Genomic DNA, 25,984 nt, shown 5'->3' with positions numbered 1-25,984 from the left:
CACATTTACAAATTCTTAAAATAATCAATTATCCTAACCATTCATTACTCAAAGGCAATAAATTTACATCTCGAAGCAACGAACTTGTTTAATCCATGGAATAAAAGGGCGAGATTCAATGTCAACGGTTTTATGGTCAAAGAAAATTACTTGAAACAGGGGTCGTAGCGTGGTTGTGGTCCCATTTGCGCAGGGTATGTTCTGCGAAGGTAAGACGCGGAGACAAAGCAGTTGTTCATGTGTTGTGGTGGTGGAGGCAAAGGGGGACCGAAGCAAGGGTTCAGGTTGTGCCTGCTGGGCCCAAAGCAAGGGTTTGGAGCAACCGGTCCGTTGTAGAAAGGTCCGGAAACCATCGGGTTGTTTGTTGGACGCTGCATTCTGGAAAGATCCACGATATATTTTATAAATTATAATGCATATAGTGATTGCAAATAACCCCAATCTTAATTGTTAACAAGAAACTTGATAGAGCACTGCATTGATTTTTCTTTATCTAAATTATATATTATTTCCAAAACAATTCACTAATATTTGGCTTGTCGAATCAGTTACTTTTACTTCAGGAAAATTAAATTACTAGTTAAATAATTAGTTAAATCTTTAATATTATGTATACTTACTTTACGAATGTTTTGATAACACGCGATTTAAACGCTTAGAGAAAATAGCACTTTTCACTCGTGAATGCGTTATTCAAGTTAATTAGTGTGTGCATTTGTCTTAGGCGGCAATATTTATATTGAAGCTTTATCGGATTATTCATTATCAGATGGTTAATTTCGATTGAATTCTATTTTAAGAACATAATAATCAAGATACCTACAGTTCATTCTAAAAATAAACATTATTACTTTATTGAAGATCAACGCAATAGATAGATATTGTTTTTATCGTCTAAGAACAAACCATTTCCTCTGCATTAATGTGATAAAATTTGTTGAAAAAGGAAACTTTTACTTGATTATGATCAATAGATGCATTGCCTAATGATTTTTAATTTGATAAAACTAAACAAACAAATAAAACGTAAGTAGGTGACTTACGTTTTATTTGTTTACTATATTAGGCAATACGCTACGTAATGAAAACAAGCGATATTCAGTAATAGTTATGAAATTTAAGAAGGTAGAGCTACCAGGATATACCAATGGTGCGTAATATTATATTATTCTCTCTACTATTAGTAACTCATAATATTCTTGTATAAAGCAAGAGTATATTTACAGGACTGAAAATGAAAGATCAATTAGTACATAGAACTTTCTTTTTTATTTTAAAGCTGAAGAGCTTTTCTTGGCGATATGTATGTTTATTTTGTCCTAGATAGTCCATTAATTGAGGCTACATCACACTACGATCATTATGAGAGGAGATGTTTGTCACACACAACATGGATATTGGACATGTATAATCATTTTTTAGTTACTAACACAGATATACGAATTGATGCTTTATTACCTAGTAGCTTTCCACCCGCGGCATCGCCCGCGCAGTCAAAGAAAAACCCGCATAGTTACCGTTCCCGTGGGATTTCCGGGATAAAACCTATCCTATGTCCATTCTCGGGTATCAAAATATCTCTATACCTAATTTCATGCAAATTGGTTCAGTAGTTAAGGCGTAATTGAATAACAGACAGACAGACAGAGTTACTTTCACAGTTATAATATTAGTATGGATTTATACATACCTATACCTAATCAATATATTTTTAATAAGTACTAATGAAATACCTACCATTCAACTAACAAATTTATGGCCACTTATAAAGAGTGGATAGCTGCTATCAAACCAATTGCACGTCTATAAACATTAAATACAAGATTCAGAAAATTTATTGCTCTATATTTTAAATTTATCTTTCAATTTGAACTTTATTTTTGTGTAAAGACGAGTAATCACGTGTTGTTTGCATGAATCTGTGTGATAAAATGTTCTACTACTTATTTCCATTACCTTTTTCATTATTAAGACGAAAGTCAAATATACCATAAACTAGACTTAGCGAAAATTAGCATAGAGCTAAAAAATGGCAGATTTTTGATATTTTAATTTTGAATATATTATATACGATATTATAATTAAAATACCAAAAATCCTTTTCGCTCCTAATTCTAAAAAAATGTTAAAAATGTAAGTTTCGATTTTTCTCCAAAACTGTAAATTTTATCGTGAAAATATTTAGACAAAAGTTGTAGATTATACAATTTTCTGCAGAAATGGTCAAGACGGTTTTTTTCGTATGATTCCATTTCTATTTGTGAGATATCGCGGTTTTATAAAGTTCGCTTGACACTGGATATTTCATGGTTTTGCTGTAACTATGTAGGTCTTTGTTCTTCCTGCTCTTGTTGTGAAGCAAGGTGCTCAAACAGCTATCGGCATTGAGCATTTATTTTTTATGAATTAGGTACATACGCAAATTGGAGAAAATACTTATGTATTTATATATCACATTCTTGCTTATATAATTGCTCCAAAAATGGCATATTCGTAAATGAAAATCTTAGTATTATGGAAAATATGAATTTTGTCATTATTAAAACTATGATATCTTACGAATGGTGAATCATAGGAGAAAAAGTGTCGGAACCGTTTCTGTAGAGAATTTCATTATCTAATTTTGTCTGATTCATTTTTACGATAAAATTTACCGTTTTCGAGAAAAATACAAAATTCTAACCATGTAATTTTTTTATTGCAGGATCGAAAGGGTTTTGCTTATGTCGCAGTCATCGGTTGAAGTGCTATTATTTGATTGAATGACTAGCGCTTTTCTCAATTATAAACATGCAAACACATTTAACTTCTCTGCCAATTTTTCAGCTCTTTGCGAATTTTGGCTTCATTTATTAAAAGCGCTCCTGAATCGTCAATATACAGAAATAAATTATTTATCACGAAAACAGTTTCTACAATGACGAGCGGACTTGAAGCAATGTTATAATATTTTATTGTAATGCCAGACTCCAGAGTAGGTATCACATAGTATAAAAGAAAGTCGTCGCCGCGCCGCTGTCTGTCCCTATCTGGATGCTTAAATCTTTAAAACTACTCAGGGGATTATTAAAAGATTTTTAATAAATTATTTTATTTAAAAGATTTTTTAAAAGATTTGTAGTCATTAGCTTTCCGCCCGCGGCGTTTTTAAAGAAAATCCCGCATAGTTACCGTTCCCGTGGGTTTACCGGGTTAAAACCTAACTTACAGGCTACGTGTTAATCCAAGTTACGCTCTATATGTGTGCTAAATGTCATTGTAATTGGTTCAGCAGTATTTGCGTGAAAGAGTAATAAACATACATCCATCCTCACATACTTTCGCATTTATAATATTACTAAAAAAACTTTTAGTAGGTAGGATAGGATAGGATTCAAGAGGAAGGTTTTAGTATATTATTTGTTAAGTTTAAAATAAATTTTGCACTGAAGACTTGGACTTTCCATATTATCTGCATCAATATCTTTTATCTGATCGCTGTTCGCACCAATCTATCACGTCCTTATCTTACATCACACAGCAATTAATTAACAAAATAAAACAAAATATCTTCAAAATAATTCATTTTATTCGATACTCCACAGTCCATACCATAATATCATGTTACGTCATCTTCTTTTGATTTTGTATTGAGAGCTTTGGTTTCTTCATTTGGTATTTTTTTGGTTTCACTATCGTTGGTTTTTATTTTGGTTTCGATTTTTTCTCCACCGACGTTCTTTTGGCTGCGGAGGCGGAGTTGTCTGCTGCTGAAGTAAGATAGTAGTTGGATTAACGCGAGGACAATCCCTGGAATGAGCCAGGCGTCGGGCAGCGTGGGGACAGTTGCTGAATATAGCAAGGAGTAGAGTGGCGAAGAGATCGTTTGGGTCGCACTTTCTAGCGCTCCCAGGACGCTGTAGATTTTACCTGAAATAAAGTTTATGGTTTATTTGTGTTGTTTTGACTAATATTATTTAAAATGTCTGGATTTTTAAGTAAGAGCCCTCAATCGATCTTGTGGATCGCATATTTCGCTTGATAAGCGACTGCCACCGCAATGTACAGAGTCACATCTGTCAGTTGCAGAGTCACATCCTACTAATATTATAAATGCGAAAGTTTGTATGGATGTATGGATGTTTGTTACTCTTTCACGTAAAAACTACTGAACCGATTACAATGAAATTTAGCACACATATAGAGGGTAACTTGGATTAACACATAGGATAGTTTTTATCCCGGAAATCCCACGGGAACGGGAACTATCCGGGTTTTCCTTTGCAAACGCGGGCGAAGCCGCGGGCGGAAATCTAGTCTCTGCATATGTGTTGCCCGCTGATTCAGATGTAGGTAAGAAATTGGGACATAAATTTGGTGTAATGGTAGTTTAATTGCAATATATTAAATACGTTAATTGTTGTCAAGACCCTTTCCCGGGGGGCGTAGGTATCCATTCAAATATACCCACTTGCAAAAAAAGGTATAAGTACCTATTTATTTAGCAGTTCTTGATTTATAAGTAGGTAACTTAATTGTAATAAACATTTCATAAATAGAAACAAAGCAATCAGTGTATAGGAATTATTGTGACAGTTTTGCACATCACAAACAAGTTCCTTAACAATTATGATAATTATATATACAACAATTAATAAAGACCGATAATTATCTACTTATTGAGAAATTGATTTGATTATAAAAAGTAAAGCGATGATAATCAAATAAGATTAATTTTATCAATCTCCGTTACAAATATTGTGTTGCATATATATTTAAAAGCTACTAATCTTTTCTGGGAAAATATTACTCATTTAGGCGCTCATTAAAAATATTTATATAAGGATAAACACAAATACAATAAACATTACTAAGAGAATCGATTAAAAAAATTGTGGGTCATTTGATAAGTAGGAGACTTTATTTGCTAGTCTTTTCTTCTTTATATTTACTATTTGTGAAGTATCTTAACAATATTAAAAGTTTTGTTTTTGTTTTACACATAATATAATAACATAGATACACGTTTTGGTAAGATTTCTTTAAATTGACAGTGTGATAATAAAATGTATGAAATTCAAAATTGTACCTTGTTCAGTAGGAAGAATTTGTTTATTGATTATCGGCCTTTGCACAACCTGAGATCCTTGTGAAATGATGCCGATGATTGGAACTGTAACAGAGAGAAAACCTTGGTGACGTAAATCCAATATTAAATACTTATGGAGAAAAAACATACACCGCTTCTTATTTTTAGAAGAAGAAGAAAAACAGAGTTTTTTTTATATAAAATAACTAAATTCTTCATGTTTTTATCTCAGATTAACTGGAGCAGACCTGGACCAAACTACTTTTATATTTTAATAAAGATATCGTTTAAAAAATAAAAAAGAAAAAAAAGAGTCTGAGAAGTTTTACAAAAGAAAGTAGGTTAATAGATATATAGGTATATCAATTATATTGCCTATCTGTGCACAAAGAAAGAATGCTTGGTAATTAATATAATCTGATAACTTTTTAAGATTCCAGACTACCTGGATTTGATAAAAATGAGACATAATATTTCTATTACATTGTACTTTATTAAGGTTATTGAAAAATGAACATAGATTGTATTTGCAAAATCAAAGATGACTGATTATATATTTTTTCTACAAAGGTGATGATCAAATTGGAAAATCCCGAGATTTTCCAATATGATGATATTCTATTACAAAACAAAGCGTTGATAAACTTGATATAAATATACTGATAAAAGATGAGTCTACGTGTGATGTACCAAGTCAAAATGTAGAGTTAGTTCCATAGTAGATGGGAGAGTGAAATTATATCGGATAAGTTAGCTCCTGTTTTTTTTTGTTAGACTATAAAAACATGGTGTTATTAATATGAGACTTACAGTCGGGAGTATTAACAAAAACTAGAACTGGTATTGTAAATGTGAATTAATTTCTTTAAATTGAAAAAATTTCTCATTGTCTTTCTTCATACTTATACATGAAATTTTGATTAGCCATTTATTAACCTTGTCCGGAATATATTGGCAGGTAGTTCCTGAGTCGTCTTATTGTCTATTATTCTAGTAGTGAATACGCGAATTTCATGGCGAATAGCGAATGTAGTGTTTGCATATTATGCTTTTTCGTTATACACACGAATGTTTAATTGCCCCTTTATAGATTGGGAGGCGAATAGGGGAATTTTCTGTAATACTAGAGCGTGGCAGTTTAAGATATGAGAGATACCTTAAACTTAGACCTAATAGAACAACCTTGTTAACTATTTAGCTCTAAGTATAAGTAGTGACGCGCGCCTAGGATAAACGATCAGATTAGTAAGTAAAAAAAAATCGATAGTCTGAAATACTCGAGCGCGTCAGATTAAGATATTGGGGACTAAATTTAACTAATCTGTACTGTACTGTGTGTATTCGCGAACTTGTAAAAAAAAAAAGTTAATCCGGCATTCTCGAGCGCGATTTTTTATTTTGAAGAATATAATCTAAAACTTACTAAAAATACAAAATCTGCCAGTTTCCGCATGACCGGAAGTCTGGAGGAGCCATTTCGTCTTCCGAAAAACGCGTTGCAGCATATATGTCGTGAACTTTACTTTTTCCAAAAAAAAAGTTTAGATAAACAAAAAAGGTAATTTTATTTTACAAAAAAAGGTCTCTTTTCATTTTTGTCCAAAGTTAAAACTTTTTTTACTTGAAGCATCGTAAAAACTCAAACTCCCGGTTTTTTTAGTAGTATATCTCGAAAACTGAGGGTGTTAAGAAACATTGATATGAAATAACGATGATTAAAAAAAAGAAACCCACAAACCTTTTTCGGTCAGATTAAGAGAACCCACCAACGTTTTTGACGAATTTATTTGCCACGCAAACCGGCAGATTAGTATACCGTTGTTATCAGAGGCACTTGGGGCATGCGTAGTATGAATATCTGACGCGCTCGAGAATGCCCAAGTAACTGTTTTTTTTTTACATTTTTGAAAATCCGTACACGCCAAACCCACCGCTAAAATGGTTTTTACCATAGAAGCTTTTCTTTTCGAAATTATTTTATCTTTCTATTTTGATAAGTCTCGACGATGCCGTTGAATTACGCCATTTAGCTACCTATCTATTATACATGTTTTTATATTTCAAATGATTGTATTAATAAATCAATACCTAATTATCGCATTAAGAGAAAATTTAATTTATAGGTACCTACATATCTAATTAGTTTGAAAATGTCTATCGTTTCATCAAGATATTATGAGATTGATAATCAATTGGTTGATTAATGATTTATTTCCACGAAAAAAACTCACCGTTCTTAATGGTACGGGAGCTACCAACGTTTTAAAAAAAGTCATTTTAGTATAGTTGGGTTTTTGATATGCTGTTTCTCTTGCTATTTCGGTTACAGTCCGGGCTGTCTGGCTGGCGGTAGTGGTTGCGTTTATTAGTGCGCATCTTATCTGCACAGGAAGCTATACTTAACTTTAGTCATTTTTTAACGCGTAATTTTTAATCTTTTGCCTTTAGATAGATCCATCAGACTTAATTTTTTTATTGCAAGACGTTTTATTCGTTGTTAAATGGGTGCCATACGCAATTTTTTATTTAAAATAATTAAAATGTCATCGAAATAAGTGAAATTACATAAACATGAGTCCGCTTAAAAGATAAGTAACTAATAACTTTATTACTTATATTATATTATCCTTTTTTAATACTTATATTAAATAATTAGTAAACTAATATTTTTAATAGATGCTTTCATATTTATTACACTTTTGGGTATTAATATGAATTTGATGATATGTATTTGGTTTTTATCAAGTTTACATTTAACGTCCTATTTGAGGTTCGTTGGGAAAAGGAGGCACCATGCTTACACCATGGTAGATTGTTGCAAAAAATTGTAAATAGTAAAATGAATATTATATATAGTATATGTAACACAGTGATTACTTATCCTTCACGGGGACTCATGTTGATGGAATTTCACTTATTTCGATGATATTTTAATTATTTTGAAATAAAAATTGCGTCTGGCACCTATTTAACAACGAAAAAAACGTCTTGCAATAAAAAATGTATATCTAATGGATCTATCTAAAGGCAAAAGATTAAAAATTATGCGTTAAAAAATGACTTTAAATTAAGGATATTTTCCTGTGCAGATAAGATGCGCACTAATAAACGCAACCACTGCGGCCAGCCAGACAGCCCGGACTGTAACCGAAATAGCAAGAGGAACAGCATATCAAAGAACCAACTATACTAAAATGCTCACTTGTCAACGTTGCTACCTCCTAGAATAATACAAGAATTTAAAGCAAAACTATAAATAACATTCAAGCATAAAGCATATACATAATATAAGTGATTACGAAAAATTTTTGGATCAAAAGAAATTAGAAAAGAAAAAGAATTGAAGCTGTTTTCCCTTTTTCAAGGCATAGGAGATTTTCAACATTCAGACACAATATTATAAGGTACTGTTTGCTGTACCAATATCATTAATTGAAAATAAAATACAAATTACAGAGACAGTGAAATATTAGGCAAGTTTAAAGTACCTACACCTGTTTGCATATGGTAATATACAACATTGTCAATATTTTAAGACGAATATCCTACTAATATTATAAATGCAAAAGTTTGTACGTTTATTCACGCAAAAACTGCTGAATCGATTTTCATGAAAAGCACACACCCAAAGAGTAACTTGGATAAACACATATAGGATAGTTTTTAAAAAATCCCACTTGAACGTGAACTAAGTATTCGGATTTTCCTTTGACTAGGTAGGTACGTGTATAGGAAACTGCGGGCTAAAAGCTTATAATTTATAAATTATTTAGCTTTACATAAAATTACTTTTTTACTTACTTATAAAAACGACGATAGTGTTTCTAGCAGCGATCAGGCCTGACGTAGCGACTGCATAGGACATGCAGCTGACCACTCCCACCATCTCATCGGAGAATCGGAATCGGCGCTTTAGCACCGTTAGTATGAGCAGCGTTCCTAAAATAAATAAAATCTTTATTACTTTAATATACACATGATTATAAATTGTAAAGTTTAGCAATTCATAATCCTATCTCAATAAACGACAATAAATTAATTCCAACTTTGCTCTTATAAAAATACACACTTAAACTTACACAAAGAATAATGAAAGGAGTCCTAAAAAGTGAATAAGAAATACGAAATAAAATTAGCAGACAATGTAGTTAGACGTACACAACATTATGTATACAGTATGAAATATAAATCGCTTGAAATGTATTGTATTGCAAATAATGTGAACAACCTCTCGGATGATACCTACAAGGCATTGATGTACATGTGAATTTCAAAGCCAAAAATTAAAGAAAATAGAAAGACAATAAAAGTTTTATAATTTATATAAAAATATCACAATTTTAACTTTCTTTCAGTAGATATATATATATATGCACTCAACGTAATGAGCCACCTTGACAGTTTATGACGTAACACCTAGACTCAGACTTATTCAACAAGTTTCAGCCAAGTTCACTTGACCCATTCCAATGACTCCACTGCTTGAGATATGTAGTAAAGTTTAATATGAGTTTAATTTTAAAACAAGATTTCTATATAAAAATCTTTTTGAATTATTTTAACACAGTTAATACAGATAACACATTTTCTAAGCATTTATATGTATGTAAGTATTATGTAAATTATACTTGTATACAGTATACAAATAATAAATGAAAAACGATGAATTTCATTTCCTAATATTTTTTGCAATTACAAATAAATTATTGTAGTTACATCAATTCTTAAAAAAAGATCTTTTTTTAAAGGTCCATGAGGAGAACAATAACAAAGTTTTTATTGTATATTGAATTCGATTTTTCGCATATTTTTTTTGTGTGTTTAATTATGTTTTAGTTAAAGTAGAGTAAATCTTAGTTAAATCTGGGATAGTGATCAAAAATCAAAATTATTCCAGACTGTTATATTATAATGAAAACGAAGTATTCTTATAGAAGAACAAGAACCAGAATATACTTGCTTTTGTAAGTGCAGGCGTTATTTTATGCCACAACATAATAATTTTATCTTTTAAATCACATGTCTAATAGTTTATACATATGTAAACTAGCTTACCGCCCGCGGGCCGCGGCTTCGCCCGCTTTATCTAAAACCTAATAAATTATATACGAAAACCTTCCTCTTGAATCACTCTTATCTATTAAAAAAAACCGCATCAAAATCCGTTGAGTATATTTCAATATTTAACACTCAATTCAATATTTATACAAAGGGACATAGGGTTAGGGACAGATAAAGCGACTTTGTTTTATACTATGTAGTGATAGTGATACATTATTATTTTAAACAATTAAAATAATAATGTATTTACATATAAACTATTTCATATGTACCTATATGTAGGGTACTTAATTTGATACATGCTCGCGCGTATAAAGCGTTGTTTCTGATGAATGTTTTATTTTAATTAAATGTCCTTACTCCACAATAATTTTATTATTAATTTAATTTTTTATCTCATGATATACGCAGTACCTATAATTTGTGGATAACTTATTATTTTAAATTATAGATAAATATTGAACTTACCGAAAAAGCTTACAATATTTCTGTAAGCCAGAAACGAGCCAAAAAGTATGTCGTCCCAGTTGAACTTGAATCTGTAGTACATGTACGAGAGTAACACCTCCGCTGTTGAAATAAATTATATTTAAGTATTTATTGAAGTGAAATTTCTTTGTCGGGGTTGGAAAAAAATTTAGTGTAACATCTTTTCGTTATGCGTGACATTTTTCCGTTATACGCGCCATCTTTTTCTTAACCCTACCACGCGTGATTCGACGTATTTCTGTAAAGTTGCATATAGTACATAATTATTTTTATAAAAATAAGGTCATAAAGAAGTTTCACTTCTTACGTGTGCACACTAGTACACGCACACATTTTTATCATACACGATATTATATAGGTACAAATACATACGAAAAATAATATTAAGTCATCACATGTAGGTAACAAGGTCACATGTTATAAAATATGTAAATAACCAATAGTATCGCTTCAAACGCTAAACGATTCAAACTTCATACTAAATGAAGCCATATGATTGGATATTTACAAACACATCCTCGCGAATTATTGGAGGAAAAGCACCAAGGAGGTGGTTGTTATAGGATTAAAATAAATGATTAACAGGTAATCTTACCTGACAACATCATTCTATCTCCAAGTGTTACAACCAGCATCAACAATATGATCATTCTCTTATGGCCATCCCTTTTCCTTACCAAACAGTGGATGGCATTAAATGGTAATCGCCAGTTTAGTACCGATACTTTGTTGTCAACGTTAACATTCACGTCCTTTACTGCAACTATCACGTAGATTAGGGAAGATACCTGTAAGAAGATAGCATATAGTTAAGACTTATAATCATCTATTCTAATATTAGAAAGCTGAAGAGTTTGTTTGTTTGTTTGATCGCGCTTATCTTGGGAACTACTGGTTCGGATTGATGTTAGATTGCCCATTTATCGAGGAAGTCTATAGTCTATATCATCACGCTAAGACCACAAGGTTTTAGCAGGAGCGGAGTACTGCGGCTAAAACCGCGGAGCACAGCTAGTATTTAATACTTAGGTATAGAAATTAAGGCCAAGGTTGAGATTTATCGCCTCGGAGGCCAAACCGTTTCAGGAATGAGTTATATTTTAGTCAGGACAACCCTTAATCATAATAAATATTGTCTATTGATATGTTCATACTTTGATTATTATTCAAAGAAAAAAAATGACATAAAATAATGAAAAAATAAAAATAACTTTTTAAATGGCGATATATATTGCATTTCATAAACGTTAATATTTTAAAATAATAACAATATTGTCATTGGATTTTAAAAAATTGCCATCTAGTGGAAAATAATTGAACTCGTAGATGCTAAAGGTGTGCTAAAGTCTAGACTTTATACACAAGACCTAACCAAGTGTTTGATAAATATTTTAAATGTTGCAAGGCTGTATTTTTATGTTTATGTGAAGAGGAAACTGTAATGACTGACGAATATGCAATAGCGTTATTCATAATATTATGTAGTTAAAGGTATCATGTGACATGTTATTATATTGCAGTTCACCGTTACACTATACTTTCTTTATCTATCGCAAATAATAATATTTTAGTCATATAGATAATACATTACCTGTAAAAACAGTACTAAAGGAAAGACTCCATAGAAGCCCAATTGCCGATAGAGCAAGGGCCCGCTAACTGAACCAAGTACATGAGCTATTTGAATAGCAGCACGGTGGGTGCCCATCGTGCGTGTGACGTCACGGCCCGTTGCATGACATAACTGAAATATGCATAATTATCATTGGATTTTTTTTTAAATAGTGATAAAATAGCTGAAGGAACTATGTTTTGCTGGTACTGTGCATTTACATCAAACGAGCGAATGCTCATTCTAACCATACAATGTTAAATTATTTTAGTGTAAACAGGCGTTTTTCTTAGTGCGTTCGAAAATATTCTATGCAATGTTCTTATACTGAATAACACTTAATACGAATTTTCGTTTACACTATCTAAAAGATCACGAAAGTATGCTCTTGCTCTAATTCTGGCTTTATGTTCGTTTGATGTAAATGTACCGTAATTTCAATATAAAAGAATTCCAAGTAAGCCCGAAAAATCATATAAGACATATAAGACGTCTATAAAATAATATTTATTAATAAATTGAAATGCCTTAACTTTTAACTCTATACATAATACTCACATCACCTATATGGCTGAAAGACGCAGCTAACAAGAGTCCGAAATTTCCACCAAGTGACATGGGTATTTGAACAGCGTACAGAACTTGTACTGTGGAAGCTCCAGGGAATGTCAACATCAGCAAGACAGCGGTCGACATGATTGACATCCCAACTAATGGCATGATGAGTAAAGGTTTTCGTCGACCGCTGCAATCGCTCCATGGACCAACGAAAAGAAGCACCACCGTTGAAATTAGAGATCCTATGAAACTTCGACTAACATTTACACTTGATACAACCACCTGGCTAGCCACCTGGAACCGGCAAACGTTATTTTTTGTATTAATCGAAAGCCGTAAATTTCTATTTTTATATTAGATATCCAGCAACAACGCATGTTTCTCTAGCAAGTAGTATTAGTATCTATTTTAGTTTATTTGAGGATAAAAATAAAGTCTTCAAAAATCATAGCTATATTTAGAACGATAATTACCTCGGCTGCTCTAAATTCATCGCCCACGCCCTTACTGCAAATATCCACAGGTTTTTGTAAGTCGACAGTACAGGCAGTTCGTAAGTAGAAGTTTTGTAAAGAAGTCTGGCCCAGGTTGATTGCTATCATGGCACCAACCAACGCTGGCTCGAGAATTGGCCTCCATTTCTCTGAAGATTTGTCTGCAGGTGCATTGCTGCTCGCTCTGTTGATATTTCGAGTAGAAGGGCTGGAATAAACGAAACCAAATTAATATTCTCTTGCAGTAATGATGATAGATAATCTCCAATTTTTAATCGCTACAAATGAGATAACTAATATTAGTTATGATTACCGCAGACAGATATTAAGAGGTTGTAAACAATATGGTATCAATGACGCTTGGAATATAAGATTTAAAATTGGGAATTTATACATTAATTTCTTGTAACTAATTAGTCCAATTAGATAATTGTAAAAAAAATATTTTAGCTTCACACACCTTAATTTATCTAATTCATGTATATCCGTGCTGTCCCCCATTATAACGATACCTTACACGAACTTAAAATATATAAATTGCAATCCAATTCACACCAGATAATTAAACTGCATGTTTGTACACATAAATAAAGCAAGATTCACATCACATCAGGTTAGTCCAGGCGTGTGTTCCGTAACGAGATATTTCCACTAATGTCAAAATGATAAGATAATATTGGTGTTTGCATATCGGAAACAATGAGACTAACTAAATAGAGATATGTGAACTTGGTTGTAGAAATGCAACATTAGATTCAATGGATAACGCTAAGGGTATCGCTCGGTTAAAGGTTATTTGAGCCAATTTAGCGGTTCGCGCCAATTGACGGTCGAATAAGCAATGAACGGTGGCTTGTGTGGGCAGCAGTTATTGCTAATAAGTGTCATTATTTGCAAACTAAATTCACATTATTGACTAACAATGTCTAATAAACATAGGAGTTATTAATATTGTCTATTTAATTTGATTTCATTGGAGACATGTTTTAGCATTATATTTCTCTAAGTATAGATTATAATACCAATAAGAATTAGTTTCGCGGTAGCGTATATAGTTTAATGCGATAAGAAAGTCGGTCAGCAAGTTTTAACGTAATCACCTGTAAATGATTACAATCATTATTATCTTTCATTTGTGAAGTCGTCACAATGCTTCAGGCGATTCTACGTGAGTGATATCACATAGTAGCAATGCATCGGTAGAGTTCACTTGTTACTTACGTCACTTGTTTTATTAATTAAAATAATACATTTTTATATTATTTTTAATTTTCCTCGCTATAATTTCGTTATCAGTTACAGATAATTATCATTACTTTCCTCTATAAATATATAAGGTATTTTCCCAAGTTTTGGGCGACACAAAACACAATTGAGTTTCTCTGTAAATAAAGTTTTTATTGTAATTAGTTTACATAGTTCACATTTAGTATTCATTAGTTCAATTTCACATTTAGTATTAACACAAGATCGTACCTGTAAATAAAGAAACAACATTTAATGTTTATAATTGTGTCGTTTCTTAATTAAATCACAATAAAGGAATAATAGTAATTTTATCCACAATAATTGTTTGTTACGTTTTATCAGAACCTTACTCATAATATTTAACTAATTCTGGATTTTGGATTTTATGACCTGTCAGCTAGAAGGTAGACGAGCCGTAACGTAAAATTAAAGTGTGAGTATGAAAAAAAGGCTCTAGATTCTAGAACGAGATGAGTTAACACTTTCCATGTTATCAATTTCAAGAGAGTTAAGGCTTATTGGTATCAACTTCTTTGCAAGTCATTCATCCATTACTCTTACCTAATAAATACACTGTTTTTTAGTTAAAAATACCTACCTATACAGCAAATAAACTAGCCACACGCCTTAGGTCTGTCCAGAATTGAATTGAACCGGGATAAAACAAAATAGGACAGTGACGAATAAGCTCTCTGCTCGTAATTGTGAAGGGCTCCTGGTTCGGATTAAACTAATATTTTTATTCTAGGCAAGATCCATTTAACGAGGAAAGGTAAAGGTTACATAACAACGCATCCCCTCTATTATATACAAAGTTTTAGATTTAAAGGATATGCAACCATTAACCAATCTGTGTAGGTGTAATAACTGTGTCGATGCCATCATGACCTAATTCTTACCGGAGTACATTCTACTTTAAAACAAAAAGGTGTTATATAAAACAAAGTGATAAACATTTAACATGCTCCCATGTTTCATGGTCTATAATAATCTTGTAATCGTTTTATGATTGCGACTAATGATAAGATTTTTATGTATTTTTATTTCTAAAATCAAATATCTAAATATTAAGTAATAAAACACACTAATAGATTATGAATTCACGCGGGATCAAAAGCAATTTATTAATAAATTTTGAATCGTGAATCGTGAAGCAAGAGGAAGAAAATTGGTTTCGATGCAAACGCCCTAGAGACATTGCAACGTTCGTGCTCCACATTTCTATACGCACTTGAATTCCACTTATTAGGTAACGACAGACGTGCTGTGAATTGTAAAATTCTCTGTCGCAAGCCCACTCTCTCTTTGACAGCGAGAATAATATACCATGAAAATCAATTACTTGCTAGTCCTGGTAATTAATAACAAGTCATACAGTCAACGAACGACATTGTAAATTGCTCATCGGGTTTGAATAGCAGCCTACATACTACACCTTTGCAGTATTTTCACGGCCGCTCCGTGCCAGGTCTAAAATAAAACAGTTGAGAATCTTGTTCGGTGGCCCGCACGCGTCAGTACTATTACGCGTCTATTACGTGTGTAATTATCTCATCTTTGATCTTAAGTTGTTACGCGATTTTGTAATAAATCTCCACACCGGCTTATGCTGATAAGCATTAATGTACCTACCGAGAAAAATTCAGTGCCAAATAAAAAGATCAAACGACGTTTACTATAAAATTAAATTAAATTTAATTCAGGCCTTGATACGTTAGCGCACGAATTACTCTTTATACCTAATTACTGATATCTAAAAACCGGGTTTTAATTATTAATGTATTTTAGCAACCGGCGCGCTACAGTTCTTTCATTTAGAAGGCAATTGAAACGTAAATTCCTAGTTTTTAGTTGAAAAAGTTAGTGTTTCTTGCAGTGAGTTCTTAGTTCAGTCGAGCTGAAATATTCGTTGTAAGAGACGATTTTGAATCAATTTTTTGTGTGTGTATTTGTGAACTGGATTGTAACGGATTTGGCGGGGTTTTCTATATCACTATTCAAAAATACAGGTCAGGCGATAATATTTTTATACACTTTCGTATACTTTAATTAGTCATTTCATTCATTACTAATCACAAGCGTTATTAGTAGGTATATCGAAAAATTATAATGAATTCATTTAAAACATGGGTATTATACAATTTTTGTTTTAGTTTTTTTTAATTAGATATAATTTTAACATTTCAACACCACATTTTATCGAAACTTAGAAGATAATGATCTTATATCATTTAATGATCTAAGTATTAATTATTCATATATGTTTCACATAGCAATTCTATTTAATTTTAATGCACCTCTTGGCATGTTTATTAGGTAAATAAATAAAAACTATATTTATAAACTCGACTGAAAACAAATCAAAACCATAAATCATAATTATTGCAAGTTTAAATTAAAATTATGACACCACTGAGCTAACAAAGCAGTGAAATATTAACATACTTGCATTGTATTATTTTGAAACAATAATCATAATGTAGCCAATATTTTTCATCGCAATTGTCTCGCTACAATTAAGTCTCGGTACATGACGTGGGGTAGCATTTACATAGAATAATAAACATTGTAATTAGTCTCCTTATGAGGGTACTAGCTGGCCTTGATGATGTCTAATATGTAGTTAGACTGTAGACATAATTATACCGATTTGGAAAATTTTACGGTACGATTGAGGATATACTTCATTTTTATTATAATGATAAAAATATTAAATTTTCTTGCTTTTTGTTTAGTTCATATAAAAAATCACATAAAAATGATTTTCGTAATAAAAACATATTATGTAACATTTTTATTTTTATTCCTTTTTCTTAGATGTTTCTTAGCTAATAGATGGTAGTTAGATAGGTACTTCAGTTGTGAAAGTGAATTTTGTTAATTTATTTGTTTATGCTTAAAGTCGCATAAAACGATTTTTGTATCTAAAGATTGGCTAGAGAAGTAGAGAGTGACATATGAAGTAGCTTTATTTATAGTTATTGCAGTGAAACAACTCATTCCCCTGAGAATTTCTTTTGACTGCAGGCGAAACCGCAAGCTACAAGCTAGTAGTTATATGTAAAACTTAGAACAAAAAATTTTTTTTTCAAAAAATATTCCAATTTCAAAATTATCGAAATTATAGCATCGAACCTCGTAAAATATCCATCTTAGAGACAACATCATGATAAGTATGGTCATGTTTATCAAGGCTTAGTCTCAGTACAATTTACAATAACCATGAAAGAAAATGAAAACGTCTATCTATATTTAGACGTTTTGCTACGTTTCCGCATCGAGAGAGGAAGTAGACTCTTCCGTTCTGTAGTCAATGGCGTGACGTCATCGCATCGATCCCGCGCCCTACTGTCAATGTGCTCAGACTAGGACATATAGAAACTATCTAGTGTGCACACACCACAAAATATAAAAAAAATAATATTTTCTGTTTATTTTTTGCATATAAAAAATATACTGGAGAATAAAAGTACAAAATTTAAAGAATCAATGAAAGGTAGGATTAAAATACATGGCAACATTTAAAAATTATGGCTATACTACCACTGCTTGTATAGGTTTCGTATTTAGTGATTGCCCCATGAAATAAAATTAAGGCGCATGCGTGAAAAACATGGCGCCGTCGACCTCACTGCAGGGTAGAGCAGGGGCGTACTAGACCCCCCAACGGTCCAGGCCTTGTCGCGGCGGAGGGGCTCAGTAGCTCAGAGTTATGGCCCTCTGAGTGAAGCGAAATTGGACCAGCGAGGGGCTGAACGGCTGGTTTAGAGTCGGGGAGATTCAACCGGCCCGACGGCCAGGGCTAGGTGTGGCCCAGCGGCCGCTGTGTGCGGCGTGGGATGGCGACCAGAGGTCGTGGCTTGGTGGACCCCGTGTCCACTAGGCAAAGGTGGCGCTGAACGGCAGTTGGGGTTGGAAAGCCTCGACTGACCCGACGGCAGAGGTCCTGTTTGTGGACCAGAGAGGAGCCGGCTTTTATGCGGCGGTGGATGGCGGCCAGAGGTCGCGGCGCGGCGGGCTCGCTGGTTTAGCAAGCCACGCCGTGCAGCGGAGGGCGGGATCCCGACGCGTCATTGTGATGACGCGCGGAGACTCCTGCAGAGAGGTGTGGGGCGGCGGCCGTTGTAAAACGGTCGTCTGCCAACTCGTAATCCGGTCCGTGGGGTCGGACCGAGGGCCGCCACCTCTGGTGAGGTGGGGGCTGCGAGGTAATCTCTATAAAAGTGCGCCGGCGGGTCCCCCGACGTGTATTTCACACATCGAAGGACCTTCCGACGTGCACCCTCCGGCCGGACGGTGATGGAGTCGGGGGTTCGGGGGAACGCGGATGATGGAGCGGGGAAAAATCCATTGTCTGCGCGTTGGTGGCGTAAGCCTTCGTTCCAGCAGCCGCCAGCGAGGGGGGATCTAGTGGTGGGCCTGGAAACGGGCATCTGCTGGGCGGGACACGCGGTAGAGTCGTAACCGTTCCCGCAGTTCCGTCCAAAGCAGCGCGATGGAACAGAGTGGGGTTTTAGTCGGTAGAAATCCGACATAACCACGGCTCCATCCCCGGGAGCCGGGGGTATCTAAGAAGATTTCCCCACTATAAAAAAAAAAAAAAAAAAAAAAAAAAAAAAAAAAAAAAAAAAAAAAAAAAGGGGCGTACTAGAGCTCTAGGGACATAGAAAATAATAAAATAAAAATGAAAGTTATCAATATTATGTGAGTGCACAAAACCTAAATATAGAGATGCCTACGTCGTTTTTACGTACATAGTTAAAATTAAGTTCAACACGAATATGAATTATGTATTTACAAAATAATGAAATTGAAAGCTGATATCAAAGAAAGCTGGTATAAAAACCATGCACTGAGGCTTTTTATCTACTAAAAAATTTTCTGTAAGTTATTCAAAAGATGATTGTAGAAATAAGTACTTAAATGTCATTAACTGAAAAAAATACGTGTGGCACTCGGGGACTGCCGCGGTAATGCTATTGCATAGCATGCCTTCAAGCCACACCTCCGCGCGTGCCTGTCGGAGTGGGGAGCGAGAGGTTTTTCGTTACGCAATTTCTGGATTCGGTCCCCGCGCTCAAGGCCCGCGATAGAAGCTATGCAATAGTTTAATAAATAAATAATAAAATGACTCATAGTTCAAAAACGCGTAACAGGTAATAAAACAATTACAATGTTTTTAAATAATCCCTGATTAGGGTTATAGCTATTCTCGTCGAAATATCGCTAAAGAGGTCAAAACAGCGCTAAATACGGCCCTGTGCGTTATTTGCATTCGCCAGTGTTCGGAGGTTCTCGCGCATTTCCGTAGCTCGCCTTCCATCCCTTGTAGAGCGATGGCTCTACAAAGTTACGGAAAACCTTTTGATCATTATTCCATTTATACAATACTATTAACTATTTTTAAGTGAAAATATGTTTATATAGTTCGGTAAGATAAGTGTATCGATAAACGGTTATATGAAATTCTATTCAGTGTCTGTGATAGTTAACTGTTGTGCTCGCATAGTACATTGGCGTAGAGCGATTATACGGTAAGGGATGTTACGGCTTCGCTTGGCACATAAAGTTCGATCGTACTGTAAAACTTTATAATATAACCTCATGATGTGAACGTGAATAAAAAATTATGAAACGTTTATTTGGTTTCAGATTAAACGCCATGAAAGCCGTGGATGACGACGATGACTGAAAAAGAAGTAAATAGGATGCTGGGTGAGTATTAAAGGCCTTTTGTTTTGTGTTCATGACCTGATTTCTAAAAATGTGGGCAGTGTAGATTTATATGATACTGTTAGTCATATCTGCTTACATTGTAGCTATTTGCTACCATACGCGTATAATACTTATTTAAATTCAAGTAATTTCAGTATAGGTACTTTGTTATGGGTGTAGAGTGTACACACAGACAGAGTTTTAAGAATTCATCTAGGTATTTGTAAAAATACTGTGTCTGGAATTTTTTAAATACAAATTTTTTCGTAACTCAGCGTAGGTATGCTAATTGCTAAACACAAAAACTATAACCTCCTTTGAGCTTAGTATACCAACAGTGGGACACCCTGTATAATATTTTATTAAAAAAATATTTAAAGTTACAACTTACAATCAACTGAAAACCAGTGATTATAAAAGTCAAATTGTTGGAATCGCAGTTAGATATTTATGAAATAAATTATATTTAAAACCTAGAAATAACATGAAATTAATTGAGAATATTACCAACTTAATAATAATAATTAATTTAATTTTAAACATTACGCCCAACGTGAAAAATTTATTAAAATTCTAAAACAGACCACACACACTTTGTCGTCGTTTTAATAATTTGAATAAAAATAGATTCAAAACGGAATGCGTAAATGCAATACACTGATGTCTGATATGCGAGTTTCTAATCCATATAGCTACTCCAGTATACTCGTTTAAATAATTTCAGCTGAAACATCTTTAGAATTAGTTCCATATAAAAGATATATCTATATTAAAGTAATGAAGCATTTAATTAGAATGTCAGGAGCGCCGCAACTGCGGATGTCACGAACGTTTTCTCTTTCCGAGACCAAATTCGATCCGTGAATGTAATTATTTAAGTGTTAATTTCACTGTTTGAACATCTTAATTTATATCTATACGTACCTATATGTTATAAAATGAATCTTGAAATAACTTGTTAAAACTATACGTCCCGAAATTAGCTGAGCAGCCAATATGCAAAAATATTGAAGTATATTATTAATATTAATTGCCACTCAATCAAAATCCTTTATAAAAATCCATTTTAGTCATCGATTTTAGTTGACTTTATAAAAATCCATGAAGTGAGAGGATGGTTCTAACTTCTAATGGAGAGAAAACTTAAACATGTATCAAGGTGGAGACCGGGGCGGACCGCTATTGGTTAATAATAATCTGCTAGTAAATCCCAATACCTAATTATATTATAGATAGGGAGGCGAAGAGGGGAATTTTCTGCAATACTCGAGCGTGGCAGTTTAAGATATGAGAGATACCTTAGACCTAATAGAACAACATTATTAACTATTTAGCTCTTTAAGTAGTGACGCGCGCCCAGGATAGACGATCAGATTAGTAAAAAAAAATCGATAGTCTGAAATACTCGAGCGCGTCAGATTAAGATATTGGGGGTTGATTTTAGTGTTTTAAGACTAAATTTAACTAATCTGACCATAAGTCCTTGACGCCGCCGAGTTATAGGGTCGCGAACTTGTAAAAAAAAAACGTTAATCCGGCATTCTCGAGCGCGATTGTTTTTATTTTTATTTTGAAGAATATAATCTAAAACTTACTAAAAATACAAAATCTGCCGGTTTCCGCATGACTGGAAGTCTGGAGGAGCCATTTCATCTTCCGAAAAACGCGTTGCAGCATATAAGTCGCGAACTTTACTTTTTCCAAAAAAAAAGTTTAAATAAACAAAAAAGGTAATTTTATTTTACAAAAAAAGGTCTCTTTTCATTTTTGTCCAAAATTAAAACTTTTTTTACTTGAAGCATCGTAAAAAGTCAAACTCCCGGTTTTTTGTGTATATCTCGAAAACTGAGGGAGTTAAGAAAAATTGATATGAAATAACGATGATTAAAAAAAAGAAACCCACAAACCTTTTACGGTCAGATTAAGAGAACCCACCAACATTTTTGTCAGATTAAGAAAATATGCTTTCAGGATACCGAGATAAACCTCCCCTATGAAAATCTGACGCGCTCGAGTATTTCAAAAGGACTCTTTTTTTCTGCATTTTCAAAAATTCATCATAACTTATCGTCATGTCGTAATCGTCAGTTTTTTTAAGGGGAGCTTCCTTGGGGCCTACTTAACACCCCTTCCGAAAATCTGACGCGCTCGAGTAAATTTTTTTTTTGTGCATTTTTGACGAATTTTTATGCCTAGCCCCACCACGCAAACCGGCAGATTAGTATACCGTTGTTATCAGAGGGACTTGGGGCATACGTAGTATGAATATCTGACGCGCTCGAGAATGCCCAAGTAACTGTTTTTTTTTACATTTTTGAAAATCCGTACACGCCAAACCCACCGCTAAAATGGTTTTTACCATAGAAGCTTTTCTTTTCGAAATTATTTTCTCTTTCGATTTTGATAAGTCTCGACGACGCGGACGCCGTTGAATTACGTCATTTAGCTACCTCGCCTCCCTATCTATTATTATTGTATTTTTTTCATGAACTGCACATTGGTTTTATAAGAAAAAACTATCATAATATGTATGCATCGTAGTATCTATGTAAATAAGAACCAAAGTTTTCGATAGTCTTTAAAACTTTTAATGAGTGATGCAAACAATGCTACGGTTGCTAAGAGGTTTTGCCTGCAAATTATTATATCCATCTAGCCAACTAACAACCAACCGAGTGATTAAGTAGGTATAAAGCTGTTTATGATATTTATTTTACGTTACATAAATGCAAGCAAATAATATAGCAAGTTTTATTTGCATGCGAACAGATATTTATTAGCACATAATTTTAATTTATCATCGTATTGCAAATATTAATATAAGCTAACTTAAAGAATGTATTTGCTTCTTATTTTGAATATACATATATAAACAAAATTAAAAAAAAATTAAAAAGTCTATTTTTAGTATATCTACTACTTATTGATAACTCTCCATTTTAGACGGTCTATCACGATTCACGGACGATGCCCTTATAGACTCTAATAATAATATTATTATAGTCACGAGGTGTAGGACGTACCTAAGTACTTTCCTTTGATTACAATTGGAGTGTTCTAATCCTGGTACCGTTGCACGTATATTAAAAGGGCCCATATAATACCGCGGTTAATTAAAATTAATCCTTCCAACTGTATTGATCGCATAGCTGCGAATGTTAGATAACTCGTTGCACTTAGTATTGGCGCGTGTATATTTTTAGCCTTATTAAGAAATCACGTCAAGGCTCCCGGAGCGTTGTGTGACATAATAAAAGATGCATCTATTTTACCATAATGTAAAAAGACATCGACTTGTATACAACTCTAAGTGATACTGATAAGTGATAACCCATTGATAAACTCTTTGTTATAACAACTTATGAACGATATTATTAAAGGAACACCTATGTGGCATCTTGTTTTTTGTACAAGGAGAGTTTGTATACCGGTAGTGTGTTTTAATAAACAAAGAATAAAGCAAGTGACTAATACAAATATTAAAAAGAGAAGGACAAAACCTCAAGTGCGTAAGATAACTGGTGTTAGATAAGGATTACGCAGATCTAGAACAAACCGGAGATGATTGCCTTGGTGTTGTGCGTGTTTGCAAAAATTGTTGGTTTCGTGATAAACGATAATAGTGAAAAATGTGTGCAACTCACTGAATATGCAACCATTCAGGAAAGGAAACGAGAACAGAAAAGTACGTACGAAAATTCGAATATCTTGTACACAATGGAAATCTAATTTTTTAAAAACAATAGCTTTATACATGCAAAAACCTCGATAGCAATTCTACGTACTTTCTCTACTTAGGGCATAATGTAATATTTTCAGGTACTTACTAAGTAGATAGTTAGGTACCTAGCGTTGAAAATTACTTTGTTGTGAGTTAGATTTTAGCAGTTTTATACATTATAATATATCACATTGAACAGAACAACTAGGTATGTACAATATAATATAATATGTTTTGCTAGATCCTGACAATAATCGTAATCGAGACACAACTTTATTTATCAACATTTTTGATATATTATATCAATGTCTTTTATTTTAATGATAACCACATTTTTAAAACAACGACATCTAGTAAAACTACCGTTGTATTATTTTACAATGTCAAGTGCCTGCACGGCACACAACCAATGGATCGCGATTGTTATAATTTTTGTCATATGCTACCTATAGATGGCGTTAAAATAAAGCTGAATAAGTCCTATGCTACACAATTAAAAAGATTTTTTTTCGGTCTTTCAAAGAAGGCTTTTCATTTATTTTATAATATACTCGTATAAATACACGAAAATGTTTTTTTTTCAAATACATATAGCAATAAAAAACAAAAACAATACTTACCGAATTGCCTGGGTACTTGAGCGTGTTTGTTTTTACTGTTCTGTGAGCGTGTTGAATTTTGATAGGGAATTTTTTTATAGTGAATACCTTGTATTAGAAATAAATAAAAAAATATTCAAAAAATCATTGCAAAAAATGAATGAAGTTTAAATGCGTCTGAGATTTATAATGACTGGATTGTTTCTGACTAACGAGAATACTTTAAAATTATAAAAATAATATACTTATTACATATTATCTAATATAAATTATTATTAGTTTAAATACCTATGTATTTAATAATAATTTTAATAAAATGATAAGTATGTGTATAAAATATAATTACCTAGGTCCTCTTGCCTTTATCCACGAAATATGTAAAGATCCATAACAGACAACCAACACTCAAAAATATATTATTCCTTTTTTATTCCTATAATATAGAAACTGTAATATGTAATAAATTACACAAGAATAGGTATTACATTTAATTGTATCTTGATTTGCGAGGTCGTTCACTTCACCGCGTACATGTCCGACTTGCTAAATTTTACCGTTACTTATGTAGGTAGGTATGTCCGTATGTGAAGTGCAAAAATTACCTGTCCGAGTGCAGTATTCACAAAATGCTGTGTAAACTATATTATAAATTATAATTTATAGTATGGAATAAATATTACTTACATTTATGTTTATTACGACATTTTTTAGTTAAAGAAGGAAAGAAAATTTTTAATACAAGGTACCAGTATTATATTTTCATCATAACTTACCCATTGCTATCACATTTATTATAATGCGGGTTTTCCATGGAGTGTAATAAGGTTCATTTTTGCAATACAAGCGCTTTGCTTAATTAGGTGTCTTTCTTGAAACCCCACAAAATTAAGTTCGCCGAAAGGAACACGAAATATTACAATACCACTGGAGTGAAGTTAGTACGCATGCGTACGTCAGTTACGCGCACTGCGCCTGCGCGTTTGACGTTTACACGGCGGTGGTGAAGTCAAGATCCGATTAACAACGTCAGTTTCACTATAATTTTCTCATTTTAAAACAAATTCTTTTTATCCTAAAATAGTGCATTGCATCGCTTGAGTGAATATATTTTTTGCATCTGATAGGCGTGTGTTATTTATATAGCAAAAAGATGTTTCACGTAACCGTTCAATTTGTAGAAAGTGCATGTTTATTCAACATTTGTTTATAAATTTTAAAATATGGTTTATTTCTGTAATTTTTTATCGTTAGTGCAATGGCTAATTCAAGTTTCGGGAATTGTCAGTCGCGCTATACGTTCATTAATCCTGATCTATTTACGTCCATTCCCGTCGTTCCCCAATAGTGTGTACTGCGATTAACTTCACTTTAGTGTACATATCCCGCTCGCGGCCACTCATATCGCACCCATTCAAGCGT

The 25,984-nt window shown here is 33.1% G+C and overlaps 2 protein-coding genes across 12 annotated transcripts in view; one reads left to right on the top strand and one right to left on the bottom strand.

The window, feature by feature from the left end:
• Positions 1-3,550: 3,550 nt before the first annotated feature.
• On the bottom strand, positions 3,551-25,520 carry LOC123695090 (solute carrier family 46 member 3-like). 4 transcript variants are annotated; one of them, XM_045640805.1, is made up of 9 exons: positions 25,339-25,520; positions 13,262-13,490; positions 12,789-13,082; positions 12,210-12,362; positions 11,214-11,406; positions 10,598-10,699; positions 8,870-9,007; positions 5,069-5,152; positions 3,551-3,909 (listed from the first exon to the last, which is right to left on the bottom strand). In XM_045640805.1, the coding sequence occupies exons 1-9, from the start codon at positions 25,374-25,376 to the stop codon at positions 3,599-3,601; spliced, it is 1,542 nt and encodes a 513-aa protein (XP_045496761.1). In that variant the 5' UTR covers positions 25,377-25,520; the 3' UTR covers positions 3,551-3,598. The 4 variants fall into 4 exon arrangements, with proteins under 4 accessions (XP_045496761.1, XP_045496762.1, XP_045496763.1 ...); XM_045640806.1 differs by lacking the exon at positions 25,339-25,520 and adding an exon at positions 24,912-25,011; XM_045640807.1 differs by lacking the exon at positions 25,339-25,520 and adding an exon at positions 24,587-24,656.
• The window catches only part of LOC123695089, a 66,764-nt gene continuing 57,115 nt past the window's right edge, over positions 16,336-25,984 (top strand). For 2 of the 8 annotated variants that reach the window (XM_045640799.1, XM_045640801.1), the window contains exon 1: positions 23,577-23,930. In XM_045640799.1, coding sequence (XP_045496755.1) covers positions 23,807-23,930 — 124 coding nt within the window. In that variant the 5' untranslated portion in view covers positions 23,577-23,806. Of the gene's footprint in view, positions 16,540-20,047; positions 20,065-20,182; positions 20,246-23,574; positions 23,931-25,500; positions 25,591-25,984 lie in introns of those variants that run through there. The other 6 variants (XM_045640795.1, XM_045640796.1, XM_045640794.1 and 3 more) reach the window with 6 other exon arrangements.

This window comes from Colias croceus, chromosome 10, assembly GCF_905220415.1.
Source record: "Colias croceus chromosome 10, ilColCroc2.1".
In the NCBI taxonomy this organism is placed as follows: Eukaryota; Metazoa; Arthropoda; class Insecta; order Lepidoptera; family Pieridae; genus Colias; species Colias croceus.
Note: the sequence above shows the minus strand (reverse complement) of the source record. Positions and strands in the feature narration are given on the sequence as shown.